Source organism: Pseudochaenichthys georgianus, chromosome 15 (genome assembly GCF_902827115.2).
Source record: "Pseudochaenichthys georgianus chromosome 15, fPseGeo1.2, whole genome shotgun sequence".
In the NCBI taxonomy this organism is placed as follows: Eukaryota; Metazoa; Chordata; class Actinopteri; order Perciformes; family Channichthyidae; genus Pseudochaenichthys; species Pseudochaenichthys georgianus.
In genome coordinates, this window is record NC_047517.1 from 20272165 (window position 1) to 20292400 (window position 20236).

Genomic DNA, 20236 nt, shown 5'->3' on the forward strand with positions numbered 1-20236 from the left:
AGGATTCTTCAGAGTGACTGAACTCAATTCATATTAGATTAGATAAACACAGGCTTTTGCATTCATTATCTTCACTTTTTTTTTTAAATGCATACATTTTTCCTTTTTTGTGTCGTTCCCCCTGGAAAGATTGGAATAACGTATTTTATTACCAAATCAAATCTCCAACACATTGATCTGCACGACAGCTGTAGTTTCACCATGTTTCAAATCTCCATACAGTTACTGTTGCAAAATTCCAGCAGTGATCAAACACTTGAGGCATTTACACACAAGGGGCATTTATGTTGTTTGTTTAATTTGCAATTCAATTTTTTTAATTATTGTTTTTGTCATGAAAAAAAAATCAACACCATTATTTTTAACAAAACAAGGACTTTACTTTTGAGTCTTGTTTTGGTGTATGCTGCTGTTGCAACACATTCCCTCCATGAGAATCATTAATCTCATGACTGTTATTCATCCGCTGCAGTCTCTCAGAGTTATCTCTGTGTGAGATGACATGCTTTCTTTATCCCACTTCTTAGATACCATACGGATGTAACACTAGCAAACATCCATTAAAAGGTCGTTAAAAGAAAAAAAAAGAAGGTTTGAAAAAGGAAAGCCAGAGGTGTAAACAGACAGATGGACGGGATGAATAAGAAAGAGAGAGATGGCAGAGAAGACGATGAGTTGATGATGATTCACTTAGTGCCTTGTGGGTAAAGAGCTCCCTGACTCAAACTCATCCAGGACCCCATGCCTCTTGAATAAAAGGAGGGGGCTCTTTTCCTATCTCTGTCTCCCAAGTCTCTAATCCGAAACCAGACACATTACTCAGCTGACCCCTCGCTGCCCACCGCACGAACAGTCAGGTCTCATTTCCCTTCATGCCATCCGTAGCTTGGTCACCACCAAAACCACACAGACCACTGCAGGCGCAAACTGCTGCCCACTCTATCTGCTTGGATGGACTCTGTAGACCATGGGGGGGAAGGGGGGCGTTAGGCTCGGCGGTCAGGGAGAGATGAAGTGCTGACACTGGGGGGAAGGGAAGGAAGTATCACAAGATGGGAGTAGGTTAAAGACCTAAAGCGCTCACAAATAAAAAGGGAGGATGTTTGTGTTCTCACACATCAGAGAAAGAGGAGAATACTACGACTACGTCTTCACGCTCTCTTTCCTGGGTCAACAACGGCTTCTACTCCCTCTAGAGCAGAGGAACATGTACTCAGATCCTTATCAGGGCAGCTATCATCTCCGATGCCTCACAGAAGCAGAGATACTGTCATCCTCTCACTATCGCAGAATGACATCAGCTCAGAGACATGGGAGTAATTATATTATACAAGCTCACAACACACCGGCAGCGAGGCAACATCAGGGGCCGTGCACGGTCTCTCTTCTCTGCTCTCTTTTCTCTTCTTTCCTCACATTCTCCATCTCAGTTTTTCTTTCTTGTCTTTATCCTTTCATTTTTGTTTTCCCCCTCTCCATTCTCACCCCCCACTACTCTGTTCTCTGCAGCAGGGTTAGCGCACACAGCGCTGTCTTGAATCCATTCAAGCATTGGCTCTGAAGGAGCGCATTACAATGTATTATAATCACTGAAATTGCCATGCAGACTAAGCTCAAACCACCACATCTTGAAACACAAAAGCAGTTTTGTTCAGCAGTTGATGGAGCAGGTTCTTGGCGGGGGGTGGGATTTTCCTTGGCAGTGTCAAGTTTGTCACAGATCTGGAGGTAGATTCCCCCCCTACATGGGCTGACAGTCTGAGACCATGTCCCACATATATGCACATAGAATAGGCAGAGAAAATAAGTGTGAATGGAAAAGAAACTGAATATTTGTCTCAGACAGAGGCAATTTCAGGTCACCATATTATGCATTAACCATTCAAAGTTAAATGAATATTTGTAGCTTGTATCACTTTTCCTATTGACCAGGTCATCTTATATATCCAGTGTCTCTAACAACGAACAGCAGGTGCAGGAAGAAAAAAACAAAACGAAAAGCATAACTTAGTTATCCAGCATATCATATCGTATCCATCTGGGAAAGAAGACTATCACCTCTGGGAGTATATTCATGATAAATGGTATGTCTACTCCTCAGAGTTGATACTGTCTGAACCTCATTACTTCTAGCCCTAAACAAACAATGCATCACACTCCAACTCAATTTCATACATCCTGACCATGGTAATTTTATTCTTCTTTCCACATAAATCAATGACAGACACACACGTTCAATACAACGGAGAGGAAGCATGGTTTCTCTGACAGTTTGCTGATATATATAGAGAGTAACGTGTGTTTTCCTATGAGATCACTTGCAGTGATTGTGTCCTCGCGTCCACAAATGGGGAAGCCAGAGTTAACATATATTTAGTGAAAGAGCATTTTGTTGAAATGGAGTCAATTTGCATATAGAACTAAGTGTTGGCAGTGTCTATTAGTTTTGTTGGGTCTAATCAATTGAGAAAACATTAAATTACATGTTACTTGTTAGACGCTTTTATCCAAAGCGACTTACATACTCAATCCTGTGGACAATCCCCACAGGAGCAACTTGGGGTGAAGTGTCTTGCCCAGGGACACAACGGCATGCTGACTGCAGTGGGGTTTGAACCTGTGGCCCCCTGACCCGAACACCAACGCACAACCCACTGCACCACACGCCTCCCCCTTAAATGCACTGTGACTATGATGTTAGGCAGGTTCAGTTGCGTACATATTGTAAATAGGATTAGATTTGAACACTGACCATGACATCAAAGGCTATGATAGAGACAGAGGAAAGGGGTGGAGACAGTGGGAAATAATTGAAGGTAATGTAAGGCTAGTTTCTGATGTTTGAAATAGAGGGAAACAGATTCTGTTAAACATGCAGAGTTAGAACCTGAGGGGCTTTGGCTCTTGAATGCACAAATTAGACGGAAAAAAAACGACGCCGTGCATGTTCAATTGCTGCCGTGAAGAGACACCCCATGGAAGGAACAAGCCCCGTGAAAATTAAACCAATTGCAGCACAGCTAAGACAACAGCACTGGGGCTTTTTTACAACAGCAGGCTTTGTCCTGGAGGCAGGTACCATGTTGAACAGCATGTCTCCCATTTTGCATGTATGCACTCTCCCTGTGCTTATCAACCAAAACTGTAATCATGTTACCGAGGACAAGCTTTCCTTTGCCTCCCGCTCTTTTTCTCTCACAATATCAGCATGATCGCTAACTATGATATCAAGTCATGGAATGCGCCTGAAAGCACTCGATGCCTCTCGGGTTTTAAAGGGAGAGCAGTAGGGCGAGCTGAGCGGTCTGAGCTCCAGACAGGTCACAGCAGAGCAGCCTAATTGCCTCTCTTGTTGTCTTAGCAGGCCTGCAATCCTCCCATCTCCCCATCACCACTAAGGAGCTCTGACCCGGTTGGTACAGGTCTAACGCTGCCCAGTGATTTGCGCTTCAATTTGGTTTCTGAGCTTTTCCTGTGTCCAATAAAAGCATCCTCAAAATGCCAGTACTGTTATTCCTCACAACTTGATTCACTGTTATTATTAAACTTGAATATTTGAGAGTTCAGAACCTTGCAGTTGAGATTTGGTGTACATTATTAAGCAGTGTCTACTCAATGGAAGCAAGGGTACCTCAGCATTACGTCAGTGTTAGACCGGTAGTGATTACGTCACTCAAACATGCTTGGACAGAATGATAACTAAAGAGTATTTTAGTCTTATACGTACGATATTATATCTGCCGGAACTGCTACCCCCGTGACCCGACCACGGATAAGCGGGAGAAGATGGATGGACGTACGATATTGCCTCAATCTTAAACAACAACGGCAGGTGAAATTCACACATCGCAAAATGTGAATTTTTTTTAAAAGAAATTATTCTCACACATACTGTATTGAGAAGAGCGTACTGCAGTCGATCATGAATACTTTGCATTAAGGTTATATAACTCCTAAGGGATGAGATTCTTCCTTTTTCAGCCTTTTCCTTCCTTGCTTGCTTAATGCCTGTGTCATGAACCTTCTTGCCAAAGCGGGTACAGAGGCCTCCTCCCCACCACGCGCTGGGCAGGGGCCGGGAGCACCTCGACACCCTGCAGAGCTGGAGCCAACACATCTTTGTCTCTCTCAAACACCCAGGGGCAACATGGAGCGCCACAATGTTCTAATCCTGTCTAATCTGGACACAGTGGAGCATCTGGAGATAGGGATATGGCTAATCTCAGACATGGAGACAGAGGGCACTTTGCTGAGACAGAAAAATATGGGATAATATATGCTTGGCTCGCTGCGCGTCTAGGAAGGGGGAAACTAAATACTAAAAAGTAAACAATATTTTATAATTTTTAGACTTGAAACAGGGTTAACATAGCCTACTAATGAGCGAATGACATTGTTGAAAGTTTATAATGACATTTAAAACTCACAATAAGTTACTGTATGTAGAGGTCGTTTTTATGGTTAGATAAGAAAATACTTACCGGTCCCTGCTCTAAGGGATGCAGGTGATCTGTGGATAGCAATAGGCACAGTATGGTGACGCTTGTTTCCATGGGAGAGGTGAATGTGGTGCACAGCACCTGGATCTGACCCTGCCACAAAGCCCAGGGCCAGGGCAGTGATCCACAAGGCCAGGTGGGACAGGGAAGCTGGACTCCGGTTTGGGGGCTCTGCTACAGGCCTCAGGGGAGAAAACTGTGTCCTCCAGCCTCCGAACATCTTCCCCGAGTGGCCAGTTGAGGCTTCAGATCAAGGTGGAACTTCAGTGAGCCTTTACAGCCCCATACTTCTTTGAAAAATATCACTATGCCCAGAGAGACCCTCGCACAGATCCAAAGAGAAAGAAGGGGGGAAAAAGCAAAAAGGGGGACACCACACAAAATGTCGGTTGTGGGATATAAAAAAAAGGCTTCTTGCTGTTCTCCACTTAGTTAGGAAATCCGTAGCAGCACCCAGGGAGGTAAAGAGGTATTGTAAATCATCATACAAAAACAATCAGAAACATTCACTCAAGAAATTAGGGCAACCTCAAACAGAAATGGAGAAATCCCAGCTTGATCCAATTCCCTGAGTGCCCTTATTTTCTCTGTTTCTCCCTCACAAAATTAGAAACATCTTCCCACTGAAAACGTATTATTCCAAAAAATGCAATTGCCAGGAAAGAAGAAAGCCAACTTCAGAAGAGACTGATAGCACCTGTGCAAAGTGGATTTCTTCAGGAAAGGAAGACAGTAATTCTGAGTGTCCGTCCTTTTGCTCCTCCAGTGGTCTCAGAGGATGTCCAGAGGAATGGGACCATAGTTAAATCCGAGTCTCATTTGCATGTGTCGGACAGCTGCAGCAGCGCGTGGGAGACGGCGTGATTGCACCTGTAAGTTGTGCCAAGTAGCGCACCCGTTCCCCATCCAGAGATGAGAGCAAGCGATAGCAACGACAGTACCTGAGAGAGCAGCCCTGGGCAGGAACACACACTCACACACAGGCAGCATCGGCAGCGCCGTACCAGAAGATGTGCGCAAGAGGGAGAGGGGAGAGAGGAGGAGGAGAAGGAGGAGGATGACAGAGGGAGGGGGAGCCTCAACAGCCAGCCAGGAAGCAGGAGTGAGAGTGGCTATGCAAATGGGCAGCATTCACATAGCGAATCACTGGAGCCTGAGTGCATTACAGAGGACGAGCCTATTTAGGCAGAATAGCAGGAATTGAAGCGATGTCCCCCAGCCCTGATTCCTTTCACGACCTCCCCCTACTCGCCCTGTTCAGTCTTTTCACATCCACTCTCCTGTGAGGACGTTCATGATCATCAAGAAGAAGAGAGAAAGCAAATGAGAAAGCAGGAACGGCTGGATTTATTACCGTTTCTACTTTTGTCCACCTCTTCTTTCACTCTCTAGTTTATCATAATTTCCCTTTTCTTTCTCTTCCGGTGAATTTGAGGAAGTTGTATTATAATCGTCTTGCAGATTTATATTTAAAAATAATTAGGATAAGCAGTCCAACCCAATCCTTGCCTCTCCACCGCCCAGGAAAAGTGTTTTCTATAGGTTCTTAACCGGACTCTGCAGTCTGTCGCTGGCAAGATTGTAGAAGAGTGATGATGCTGCAGCTCACTCTTATACACACACACAAACATATGAACACACACACACAAACAAACAAAGCACGCACAGTGCCAGAGCTGGCAGTTGAGCACTGTCCACAGAGAGGGTGCTGAATCTGGGCAAGTCTGCCTCGCCTGCTAATAAAAGATCATTCCTCACAAGAGAGGGAATGCTGTGTGCAGCACGAGTTACGGGAGTGTACGAGAACATGTGGACATAAAAGCCCTGCTGATAAACACAATCCGGTTCAGCTGGGAAGTGTGCTCAGTGTTCAGAGTTCAGGGCTGGAGAGCACACGGCTCAGCTGCAGTGTGACTGCTTCTGTTTGCACACTGGCCGTTCAACAGCCTCCCCTACCAAATGCAGTGTTCTAAGCTGGAGGAGAAAGAACATCCAGATGCTGAGCTGATCTTTACGGTTTACAGGGAATACACAGGCACTTCTTGCCCTAAGAAAGCCAACTTAGCAAGCGTGACACAGAGGATAATGTGTCCTTCTCCATTTTGTTCCACTTGATTGTTGACATGAAGACAATTAAAAAGGCGCCTTAAGGAAAAGAAGAACCGTTTAAATGAACATTAATTTGACTTTATCCATTGTACTGATACATTAGAACTGTTTTTAGCACAGATTCTGTCCTGTGAATTCCAATAAGGGTAAAGAGAACATACACATTATTGTTATACCATGAACAATAATCTGTTCGAAGAATAAAATATGCCACCTGGAACAAAGATAGATGAGGATACCTTTGATTGTTCTGTTGTGTGTGGTCCCTATATAGTAGTCAAATGCGATCAAAGCACAAAACAGATGCTGCACACATTAGGTAAGTGTGCTGTTCTCACCTTGTAGAATCTCAATAACTTGGTGCAGCCACCTGGTGCTAAAAAAAAGTCAGCAGCATGGAACCACAGCTCTGTTCTCATTTGCAACGGTGAAAAGGAATGTTCCTGCTGAATGTGTTACACTTTTATAATTATCAGCAGTGCGATCTGCATAATTGCACCTAATAAGGCAATCTATCAGGGCTGCTTGCCAAGGACAACAACCTGACTTACTTTGTCCTCGACAACAAACTTCAGGGAAACAAAAGGATATCTTAAATTGGAACACTTGATATTCAGCTAAATGGAAAGAGTGAAAAGAGAACAAAGTATGCTTTCTGGGTTTTGGGTGGGAAACACTGTGTTGGTATGCAGCAACTGAAGTTAATGACATCAGCAGTGAGGTGATACCTTTATAAGGTTTATTATGAGTTACTTGTTCATGTGTGCCCCCTAGTGGCTGAACTGTTAAGTGCACACAAGGTCTGTATCACAAAGCAGCTTATGTGTGGAATATTCAGAACAACAGGAGATCCATATAGCATGCATCATGTTAAAACACGGGGGGGCGTGTGGTGCAGTGGGTTGTGCGTTAGTGTTGGGATCAGGGGGTCACAGGTTCAAACCCCACTGCAGTCAGCATGTCGTTGTGTCCCTGGGCAAGACACTTCACCCCACATTGCTCCTGTAGGGATTGCCCACATTGAGTATGTAAGTCGCTTTGGATAAAAGCGTCTAACAAGTGACATGTAATGTAATGTTTCATTGTGGAACCATCGCTAAAAGCCTCATCACAGCATCGTATTACTCCAGAAACAATGATTCCTGTTAGATTTCCTCTACTAAAATATCATTAAGCGTTCCCGCAGGTTGCCCTTTGCGGTACAAATCTGCTAACTTAACTATGACAACCAGGAAATCTGAGGCCATGCATATTCTTTGAGGGAAAATATTCACAACCAAATCCCTTCTGCCGTCACAAAAGCAAACACCTGGGACCAGAACCTAAACTAATTTCAGCACAGTTACAGATCTCATCGGCTTTAACCACATTATTGTAGAAAGTTGGCCACAAAATGAGAACATCCTCTTCCACATCGAAACAGTAGAGGGTTTTCTTTGTTGTATTTTCTGTGTTCTGACTCTTGTTCCTTTTAGAGAGATGTCTTCTTGACAGAAAGCCACAAGTAGTTCCTCTTTGTTTCCATTTAAGACCCAAAGGATTGTGCAAGTATCTGATGCATGTGACACTTTGAGCACACTTTGTTCTGGATCTGTATTTCTTTGTTTCTTTTAAAAGGTAAAACAGTAAAGTAAAGCCGTAGAGAGTTATCTAAAAAGCAAAAGGGGCAAGGGGAAGGGAAAACATCTGTTAGAAGTGTGGCTGACTTTCCCTCAATCTCCGAACTAAGTGAGAGGAGTGGAAATTGGTCTAGGGTGTACTAGTCCCTTGGAGAGAAAAAGGGAATAAAAGGACACGAGTAGTCTCTGTTACTGACTTAAGACTGCAACCACAGAGCAGTGCACTGATGAGATGATTTGTTGGAGGACTGGAGGAACAGTGGGGGGAGAGCAGCAGATGGGTGGTCAAAGAGTGCCTGACGTGACTGGAGCAAGGCCTTTAAATCAGTGAAAGGGCCATCAGGCGACACTTTATGACACATGGAGAGACCCTTCAGAGAAGGACAGGCACTTACAGCCACTTTCAAAGCAATGTTTCTTCTCCTCAAGAGCAACTATGATGTTTACTGTAGCCATTACAGCAAAACACATCTAATGATGTATAACTGCAATTAACATAGTCACTGGGTTGCTGAAAGGTCCAGGATTACTGCAATCAGGTGCAGTTTAGTGCGTCTGATACAAGTGTTGGCTCAGAGCAGATCAAGCATGCAGGCCAAGCCATGCATGAACCGGGTGTACCTGTTGTGTGCTGGAGAGACACATCTGTGGCACAGCAACACATGTGGAGGCCTTCATCTCTGGGGTATACGTTACACTGGCAGGGAGAGTATGCTGTAGTTAGCATGCCATGGTGTATTACACTGACGGTTGGACAATATTAATGAGACAAAGTTCCCTGACCTTCATGTCATGTTTATCAGATCACATGAGAAATGTAAAAGTTCAATCCTTTCTGTGATACAAAGCAGCAGCGAAGAAGAGCAGCTGATTTACACGTCTATGTTGATTCCCATAATACAGTCATTAGAGCAAGCAGCTGTTAAGGCTACATTACATTGAGTGTCCTCCTTTTGTCACAACGCTGTAGGTACTCAACGCTAATGCTGCTTGTCGTTCGTTGACATACAATGTAAGACCTGTGCTCTTCATACAACAGGGAGTTTTCTGCGAATGTCAAACGTTTCATTAGTCATCCAAATATGTTTCATAATTTCCACGGAGAGAGACAGAGGAGCTCACAGTGCACTGATGTTAATGTGTGCAAGTGTACAGAAATAGAAACAGTGCTGTCTTAGTCATCCCCAGATGTGACATGAGTGGAACAGACACATACAGGGAGTCAACACTCAATAGAACACACACGCTCTACAGTATTTCAGCACGGAGGGCAGGCCATGGTGTCATGCTGTTTGTGTTGGCGAGGGATACATCAGGGCGCCTGTCTGTCACAGCACTCTACTGTATCGGTGAGAGTGATGGAAGTCAACTCAGACCATCGCAGGTCAAAAAGGCATCGACTTGCCGGACTCCAATTAATCTGCACCTCAGCATGTCTGACTGGCTCCCATGCCCTGAAGCTCAGGGTGTACATTATCATTAGAGTCATGAATACCCTCGTCGTTTAGTGATTAGCGCTTTCTATGAATATCTCTCTCTCATGCATGTGCTGCTGTCACACAGTCAGTGATGATCATATTAAAGAAATAGAGCATACATTGTAAGCGAAGAAAAACAAGGTACTTTGTTTATGTAAGACGCAGCAGCCCTTATGCACTGCATAGGCATGTGTGCTGCACATGCTGTTCATTATGCACGCTGTGAAGACTGCATTAATAATGCCACTCCAGCTGTTAAAACAGCCCACTTATGAAATAATTCAAAATTAGTGTTGTAAAATGAAATCTGCAAATGGCTATGCATGGTGGCATATTGAAATGACTTCATTCTCACTTCAAGCTAAACAAAGAAACAAAAGCTCAACATCCATTCTCATTCATTCTTGCTCTAATTGTGCCGCAAATGACTTCGACATCATAATTCATTTACCGGAGCTGTTAAGTTAATAAAAAAACACTCTTTTGAAACTATTAATGTAGTGAGTTATTTGGTTTGATTTTAATATTTACATAATGCAGTATTTTTTAGATATTGGACTTTTGTGTTTATATGGCATATATTGAGTTAGGTACCAATATGTACCTACAGTATAACTATTCAACATCATTTGCTCTGTACATATTCAAAGTACCGTGACATGGTTTTTGTCAAATGATACCGTTTACTGGTGTTTACATTATTTCCATTACCATGTATAGAGCAGGCACAAACTACATACAGTATATGAAAGATAAAAAGATGGATTTTCTTTATTGCACATCCACAGTTTTTTGTTTTTCTCCTAATGCATAAACGAAAACACAATAGTGTAATTCATTTCCATAAATCCATTTAAATCCACATTAAGATCAAGTGCAGACTGAAAAAATAACATTCAAGAATCCTTGAACCTAAGTGCAGTAAAGGGTGTGGATGTGTGTGTGCGTGCGTGTGTGTGTGTGTGTGTGGGTGTGTGTGTGTGTGTGTGCGTACGTACAGGCATGCGTACGTACTTCTGTGTGTCAGTGAGTGGGTGTGTGATGTGTCTGCGAATGCATAAACTAAATCCTAACTGTCAGGGGGAGAGATAGGGGTCACAGGTCGGCAGCTTTCCGGAGGCTTTCTCTCTATCTCCTCTGACAGCAAGATGCAGCGGGCCATCGGGCGCTGTGTCTGTCTCTCCGTCTTTCCTGAAATCGGTTCAAAGCAGATCAGTTCCCTTCTTACAGCGCTTCGTCCTGAACAGGTCAAGGACAGAGTGTGTCTTCCTGCAACCCGCAGCGTCTTTGTTAATGAACAACTCTGCCGCGCTAACTGGGACAACAAAGAGTTAAGGGGGAAAACGTTTCTCTTTCTGATTGTCAATGTATTTACGAACAACAGCTTCAGTGCTTTTTTCTAAGCTTCTTTTCTATTTTCAAATTATATTCATGTCTTTTGGAAAAAGAATAGACTTTCTTTGAAGGGGCATACTACAGTACGCTCATTCTGATCTGGTTTAGAATAGACAAAAAGCTGTTTTAAAAAACTGAGAATCTTACAAAATGGTGTTGTATAATAAAAGCACATTCATACATAAAGCGTAATCAATGGGCAATACTGCTGCAGCTTTTCCTGTCCAGTGCTTTCATTAAATGTGCACTCTATTACACCTTAATGACATCATGAATGAAGCTTTACTTCACTGAACCTGCACACACACGCACAGCTGTTCTGTTCAAAATGCATGCTGCTGAAGACTGAAGAGAGGTATTTTGCTGCGGTGATAAAACTGAGCACGGCAAATTGTTCTGGCCCTGTGAAGGAATGAAAGCTGGAGTGGCAGATGCTTCTGACCACATTGTGACATGTGGGAGTGAGGAGAGGTTCAGAGCAGCAGCTGAAACAATGTCTGCTGCATGTTGGGAGCACTGTGGCGCAAATAAATAGTGGAAACATGTATACAAATTGGAAAAATGCCAAGTTGGCCAAAAGAAGAATGAATGGTGCTGCTTTACAGAAAAGTGCAGGTGTCTATTGTCTTGTCTATTGAATCTCACATAGCTGCCAACATTAATAAATGAAAGACTTAACTTATATAGTTCAAATACTTTACTGGGGAAAAGAAAACTTGTAGGGAAAAGACATGCTTGCATTATTCACAGTGAGTACACTGAATAGATGCTAAAAGAAACCCAGTGGGAAGAGAAGCAGGAAGCTGCAGCGCTGACCCATACAAGGTCTGTACATCCACTCATGTTAAGGCTTGGTATGTGAATGGCCAGCGGCCTACGGCAAAGCACGCAACACAGATTTGTGAAAAGTGTGTCACATGCAGAATGAGTAAGGCAGCTTGTCTGCAAACATTACATTAGGAAACACAATGAAGTCTTGATTCCTTCTTGTAGTGGCCCCCTACTGCACACACAAACATCTCCTCTTTAAAATGTCTTTCAAGCCTGTTAAGCAGGTTTCCTCTCTACATCAGTCAGGTAGGACAGGGCTAAGGCTGTGACTGACTGTGTGCTCTCCTCCTAGCTGTCTAAAGATAAGATAGCTTATTTAGTGCCACACAAGAAATATTTCCGTATTGCAACTTTAGAACTTGTTCAAGGACAATTCAGATGGATAAGTTCTTCTGACCTTCCCATGATGGAGACAGAGAGGAGAGTCTGTATTGTCTAAGCCCTTTGTGCATATTGTTCATATCATTTGGAGCACACAGCTATGCTCAGGAATACTAAACAGTTGTTTGTTTGCTACGGAGACCAGCTAACCAGACCCTCTTGAAACAGAGGCTCTTTCATTAGTTTTGTGACAGCATTTTAAAGGTTTATCTGGATGCTTCTTTTGCTTTACTGCAGGCATAGTGCAACCAGTGGTGTGTCACATCAGAAGTGTTATTACAAAGGAACACAAAATAGATTTAAATGTGTTTAAGGGTAGAAAAATGTCATGTATCCAGAATGTCTGATTACTTTTCCAAGACTCCTCTAAATTTGAAACTTTGGGGTTTTTCACACACTCATAACAACAAGAAAACAACATGATGTTCTCTCCCAGTGCAGAATGGTGTGATCAGATTCAAACTAAAGGTTTTCAGATTACCTCGTTAACATTATTTAGTTCCCTAAAAGCATTAGATTTGAATCCTAAATGGGCTTTGACATCAATTAGTTTACCCTCTTCGTGTCCATGAAGTTTCCTCACTCTCGTCCTGTAATGAGTGAAATCTGACTCTCTGTGCTGTGATTCTGCTGCTGCTGCAGACACTCATTTTATAATTGTATATCTCTCGAACTGATGTATAGTATAGAACAAGTAGTATTGAGAACACTTTACTATTTTAGTTTTGGAATAAATTCTATCAATTAAAAAAAACAAAACAATGGTGGCAGTAAGTAAGAAAAAGAGCATTAGTGTGTTGGAGCAGTAGAGTCCTGTTTGACTGACTCTGTGGTCGCAGACCTTCATATATTCTTCGCTCTGTACTCGCAGATACAATGAGTTATAGATATGCTTATATATAATGTCTTACTCACTAAGTACAAATCCATTATTTGTTGCATTCTTGTCATTTGGGAAAACAAATGTTTTGTTCACTACTGAGTGTATTGATTACGATGTCCATCAGCATCTCAATTTGCGATTTGCTGAACTGAAAATCAAATGTTCTCTTCAATTAAATGAACTCTGACTGTAAATTCATTCACAGAATGTCAACAGAAGCAATCAAAAGTTTTCAGATAGTTAAGTACAAGCAGGCAATCAGGTTGTTGGCGAGGATATTTTAGATTCTTGCCACAGTTCCCCCATTGTCATGTGCAATAGCCCAAGGGGAATATTCACAGTGTCAGTGTATCACCCAGCAGGGAAGTTGAGCAGATACTCTGTCTTCTAGTCAACACTTTAATTAGTATTGTGTTGTGGAGAAACAACAGCTTCTTATTTCCTGTCAACATGCCCCTCTGGGCTACCAATTAATAAAAAACACCTCAAAGATTAGGTTCTCACCACTGCACTACAATGAGTTCAGATTAGTTTCTGATTACAGCAGAGCCTGCAATAAAGACACCTCAATGTGCGGAAAGCAACTCCGCTATGATCCGACTCCATACTGTTCGTCGACACAAACATCATTTTCCAAAACTCTTGTAACAAGAAAGTATTTCCCCAACCTAGTTTGAATGTGTGAGATTACACCATATATCTGTCTCACCAAATGCAGGGCTGCCAACCTTTGAGTTCAGCTTGGAGTGAGATTTTTATTTTGGTGAACCGAAAAAAGAAACGTTCATGTGTACAGTGTTACAAATGTATTGAAAATGTACAAACTAGGGTTTCCCCGGCCCGTCCACACGGCGGCGTACGTTGAAGCTTCAACGCTTCTGCCCATTCACTTTGAATGGGGTGACGTTACACTTTGCCGAACTGCATTGTGGTTCCGTCGCTTCGCTTTGCTCGCTTCAAAAGTAGAGCAATGTTCTACTTTTAAAGCTTTGACGGAAGCGTCAGCCAATCGAACCGTATGCCAGTAGAAGCTCTAGCCAATCAAACCGCGTGCTTGTGTGTCCGGGGCGGGAGATTCATGTGATTGGTTGTTGGTCGAGCTTCAGACATGCCCGCCGGCAAGCTTCAACGCACGCCGCCGTGTGGACGTACCGTAAGCTGAGGTAAAGTGATATTTTATGGGGGGGGGGGACCTCACCTCTAGCTAACCAGATGCTAACAACAACAATGCAAATAGTGAGTTTGGTAGAAATATACCTTGGGTGTTTCTCAATCGCGAGTAAAGCTGCTCCAGAGCCACTATTTCTAGCATACTTGGAGTTCTACCGAGCCCGGCGTACTTCGTTTGGAGAAATTTCGAGCCTGCACATGTGTAGACTCCGCGCTCTTAAAATCCCCACAATGCTTTGCGCACGGACCAATTTCCCCAAATCTGTGGCAGAAAATGTAAGGCGGAGCCTCTCATATGATGCACACCTGCACACTTGCTAGCCTGTTCCACTCTTTGTTTTCCGAATGCCAGGAAGTATTCTTGCCTCGCTTCTGAAGCAAGATGCTCGGAAGACATGTGCTACCAAGCAAGCGTACTCGCGATTGAGAAACACCCCGTATAATAGTAAAGTTATTGAAGATGATGGCATATTTATTGAAGATTTTACATTATTAATATTCCCCAAAATTATTCAAAAGCATATTATTCAAAACTCTCTACTGTAGTATGACCACCAGGAGACTATTGATGTATGTAGTGAGTTTGGTAGTAATATACTGTATACTAGTGATTGAATATTATTGTATTCTCTTTTGCACTTTGCAGACGGTCCCTGAGCACTCGTTTGTTCTCCGGCTGCGGATAGAGACCAATGTAATGTGTCCTCCAGCTCGGAGGACGGCGCGTATTGCCTTTTTTTGATCAAAATGTGATTGTAGTTCGTTGTCAACCTTACCACGGTACTTAGGAGACGTAATTTGTGTCTGAATAACCCAATTTCCCAATATCGTTCCAACTTTACTGAACTAAGCCAGAGGACTCTCATTTCGTAGAACGCTCGGTTTGCTGTTCCTTCACTTTATTTATATATATTTATTTCGGACGAAAACTTAGCGTGAGGAAAGGCATGTGTGGCGTGAGTGCGTGAGATATGGGTTAATTGCGTGACTCTCACGCTCAATGCGTGAAGGTTGGCAGCCCTGCCATATGAACAGCAGCATGGTCTAATGAAGCAATCTGAGTTGCAGGTCACTCCTCCATATGAGTGAAACTGTGTCAGCATGAAGCTACATCCCATAATAAGAGTCAGGCTTCCTCACAGCTAGGTTCTATGTTTCACCATCAGTCAAATTAACTGTCATACTGTATAATTGTTTGTAGCCTTTATTTCACCAGGTGAAAATCCCATTGAGATCAACGATCTCTTTTTCAAGGGAGACCTGCAGCACATTGGTTACACACAAAAACAACAGAAAACAAAAAGGACATCAATACAACATAATTACAGGGGTATACATTAGCAGCCTATTCACAATGACAGATATCTAATAACATTTCATCTATCCGAGCTTTAAAATTATGCAAGGGAACCAAAATGCTCAGTTTCAAAATTGCATAGTGTTCCAAGCTAGAGGAGCAGCACACATACAAGCTTTAGTACCTAAAACAGTCCTAGCACTTGGCACATGTAATAAAAACACATCCTGGGATCTCAGGCAATAGCTTGCCACTCTCTGTGAGATCAAAGAGCATATATAAGTTGGTAGTTTACCCAACATGGCTTTATAGATAAACATGTACCAATGACTGAGCCTCCGTACAGTTAGTGAAGGCAAACTTGCCTTGGCATACAGGGTACAGTAATGAGTAAGTGCTTTACAGTTAGTAACAAATCTCATTGCACTGTGATAGGCGGCATCTAACTTTTCCAGGCAATGGGCAGGTGCATTTATATAGATCAAAAAGGTCACAGTGACTAGCCTTTTCCTGGCCTCAAGCGAGAAACAGGACTTGTTTCTGAAAAAGAAACCTAGTCTAACCCTCAGCTTTTTAAGCAGATGAATGACCTGAAGTTTAAAAGTAAGACAATCATCAAGCCATACTGTGTATACCTAGGTATTTATAACAGGTAACCACTTCTAGTACTTGTCCTTGCATAGTAACAATATCCAAAGCAGGCTCTGGAGTCTTTTTTGCTTTTGAAAAAAGCATTACCTTGATTTTCTCAACATTTAAAAGAAGCTTAAGCTCAGAGAGCTGAGTCTGAATAATGTTAAAAACAGCCTGTAATTTAACAACAGCCTCCTTAAATGAGGGACCTGCACAATACATCACGGTATCATCTGCATAAAAATGTAAAGTAGCTTCATCCACATTTTCACCTAAACTGTTGATATATATATGGAGAATAAAAGTGGACCTAAAACAGAACCTTGGGGAACACCATTAGCAATGTTCAACCACTCAGAAGTGAGCTCATCAAAGTGAACACGATTGGGACCTTTCAGAGAGGTAGTTCACAAACCAACCCACTGCATGGCTGGATATGCCAATACTGAGTAGCCTCTGCTTCAAAATGCGATGATCGACGGTATCAAACGCTTTGGAAAGGTCAATAAACAGAGCTGCACAACTCTGCTTATTATCTAAAATACTCATAATGTCATTCACCACTTTCATTGTCGCAGTGATGGTGCTGTGTTTCTTTCTGAAGCCTGACTGATGTTTAGACAGGATATCATTTTTACATAAAAATTCCTTTACTTGTTCACTCACTAGGCGTTCGAGCACCTTCGCCAGAACTGATAATTTAGAGATTGGCCTATAGTTATTTAAAATAGTTGCTTCCCCTCCTTTTAGCAAAGGCAAGATGTGTGTATGTAGTTAGATTCATGCTGATATACACTGCATGGGCCGAGTTGCATTCATGTTATGTTATCCACTGTGGGACGGAAGGAGACCTAGTTTCCATGCCAATATGGCCACTGCTTCCTGGCACAAAAAACCCATTTAAATTCAGACACTTAATCAGTAGGAGGAAATGATTGAAAAATAATTAGGCCTGACAGTGACCACTTATATTGGGTTGGAGGTGAGGATTAAGTGAAAGTAAAGAGGAACATCAAGAGGATGTAATGATAAAGCCTTATTCAATAGCTCAGGCATGATAAAAAACACAAAACAATCCAACTAAGGACCTATCTCTAACAAAACAACCATCTATTGGGTTTTTGTGAAAGGAGGACAGATCCATATACACACTCTAGATCAGTGGTTCTCAACTGGTCAGGCCTTGGGACCCAAAAGTGGGTCGCGGACCCATTTCGAGTGGGTCGCAGATGTGTGAGTGAAGAAAATAAAAACATTTTGAGAAAAAAGTCTAACTTTTATTTTGAATGCCCCGATTTTCTAACGCTGTGCATGCAGTAGGCCTTGGACTGGAAGTACCGGAGACCATAAACGGTTTTGAAAACTTCTGTCACGTAGTGATCATCTTCTCAATAAAACATCTTTGCTGATGTTTTTTTGAGTCTTCTGGCCAATCAGAATCAAGATTGTTGCCGGAATCCCCACGGAGAATAACTTTGAGGTAGAACTACTCTTTATACATCCATGGGTACAACTTCAGATAAAATGAACACATAATGAAATATGACCCCCGGTTTGATGATTGGCAGGTCACAGAACAATGGGAGCTATCTACCCTTATCCACAATTGAAAGTAATTCACACAAACTATCTCCTCTTTACTCTTCTCTCTGTGAGAAGCAGCAAGTTCAGCTGTCAGATCTAAGTGAAAAACAAACAATAGCATACGATATTATTGATATGTCGGGTAATAATAGATTTATTTATTTCATCTGTACCAGAATGCGTAGTTTATATGTTAGTATTTCTAAAAATCTCCTGGGGGGATTCTCCCCCAGGAGATTGGGTTGCTGGGGTTGGGTTTTCAGCATGTGGGCCTTTTTATGTTATACAGTTCAGCTTTGATTCCATCATCTCATTAAACCTTTTTTAAAGCATTCTTCAGTTCTGTGAAGGGATATAAGGGATATATGCACTGTACTTCACTTTAATAATGTATGCTGAAAAGCATTAGAGCACGATTTGTTGAATAGATTTGAGTGGTTCAAAATTTCGGATCGCGATTGATTGACAAAGGAAAAAGTGGGTCCCAAGGCGTGACCAGTTGAGAACCACTGCTCTAGATCAGCGCTTCTCAAAGTGTGGTCCGCGGACCACTGGATGTCCGTGAGCGCCCCCTAGTGGTCCATGAGTATATTGGTAACATTTCACATTTGAAATAAATAAATACATTTAAGTGTTCTGCACTCTCACGGGAATATCTCCGCAATGGAGCGAGCTTAAGTTTCACTTTCGATTGCATGATATAGCCCAGAACACCTTCATCACACATGTTGCCGCTTGTTTGTACCATTTTCAGGCGATTTGTAAAAAAACTATGTGTTTTTGGATATTTGTGGAGTTAGGTGGTCCGCGAGTGTTTTTTTATTGGTTAAGTGGTCCTTGGAATGAAAAAGTTTGAGAAACACTGCTCTAGATCATTATACACTGACACATTAGTGCATCTACACAAGAGGATCCAGACGTAGGAAAGACACTAAGTTTAAAATAAATGGCTGATTTTAAACAGTTTTCCTATACAACACATATGTAGTCCTATATTTCTTTGAAAGGGTATTCCATACACAGCTGGACAAACATTATTCAAACAGTAAACAAACCAGCATTTGTTGAAGACTATGTAATGTAATGAAATATGTAATGTCACGGTGATTAATACACATTTGGGGTTTTGGACAGCATTGTGTGTGTGGGATTGACTCGTGGTAATAAAGAAATATGGAACCAAGTGCAACAAAATGACTCACTGATGTGCTTTGGGACGACAGATGAGAACTATGGCGCAGAGTAATAAGATATATAAAGGGACCACAGATCGCATTAGTATGATGAATTAATTGTTGGTTGTGGTCTTCTCGTGGGATTTGGGATAGTAAACATAATATAGGGTATCACCAGATGTATCCTTATAGGATCAGTTATATGAGCATAACTCTTATAGTGCATTCTTTTTTTTAAATATTGCTCCTCTTTTATGTCCTTGTATATTCTTGTAAAGCGTCTTTCACCACTGGGAAAAGCGCTATATAAATATCATGTATGTATTATTATGCAGTATATTTTGTACGAAGAATAATAAAGTAAATGTTAATTATTGGAGTCAGTATTTCATTGTACATTTGGAAAACCTTTCAGCTGCCTTACAACAGATCAGTTAAACACGGAACGTGCTACAATCCGTGTAAGTGTGTATGCACATTTTGGGGTAATGGCTACTGAAGTGAATACACAGAAGCACTTAAGAATGCTTCTCTCATATCTCGGGGCGCAATGGCTGTTCAAAGCTAGGCCAAGCTTTCAATACACACGGCAACCCAAATATTTTTTGAGACCAATAGATTTGTTTCGCTGAGCTGCATTAAAAAAGGGGGTCACACATCCATGGCAAAGAGCATTACTTCCATGTGACAGCATGTTTACTCCAGTGCCTCGTATCCCCTTGGCCTCACAACTGGACTGAGTGTCCGCTTGTATTGATCGAAAGTGAACTAAGTGGTCTAATTCCTTGCATGCTACCACTGAAGAGATGGGTAAAAACTGTCTGCTGTACTTCCTGCCTGCCTTTATGTGTGTGCTCTTGTGTGTGTGCTTATCTGCCTGGTAAATCTGGAAGACCGTCACCACTGTACCGAAACACATGTGACCTATTTTATGACAAGAAAACTCGAGGAACATGCCTGAAGATTTACAAATGGCTAAACTGGGTTAACATTGCCTGTGTAAATTGTAGAGGATATTCTGCAATAATTTGGAAATAAATAATGTTGATATTACAGAAACCTAGTATTATCGGTTGCGACGAATACAATAGTTATCGGTCAAATCCACCACTCCACTCCAATCCATAACTTTCTAAGATCACTAAGATTCTGAGTTTCTAGTCTTTTTAAAGTAGTTCTTTG

The 20236-nt window shown here is 42.1% G+C and overlaps 1 protein-coding gene across 5 annotated transcripts in view; it reads right to left on the bottom strand.

Moving 5' to 3' along the window:
- Positions 1 to 20236, bottom strand: part of LOC117459590 (neurexin-1a-like) — a 303237-nt gene that overhangs the window by 100706 nt on the left and 182295 nt on the right. For 3 of the 5 annotated variants that reach the window (XM_034100515.1, XM_034100513.1, XM_034100511.1), the window contains exon 1: positions 4482 to 5556. The exons of 1 other annotated variant lie outside the window; for it this stretch is intronic. In XM_034100515.1, coding sequence (XP_033956406.1) covers positions 4482 to 4719 — 238 coding nt within the window. In that variant the 5' untranslated portion in view covers positions 4720 to 5556. Of the gene's footprint in view, positions 1 to 4481; positions 5558 to 20236 lie in introns of those variants that run through there. One more of the 5 variants, XM_034100514.1, reaches the window with a different exon arrangement.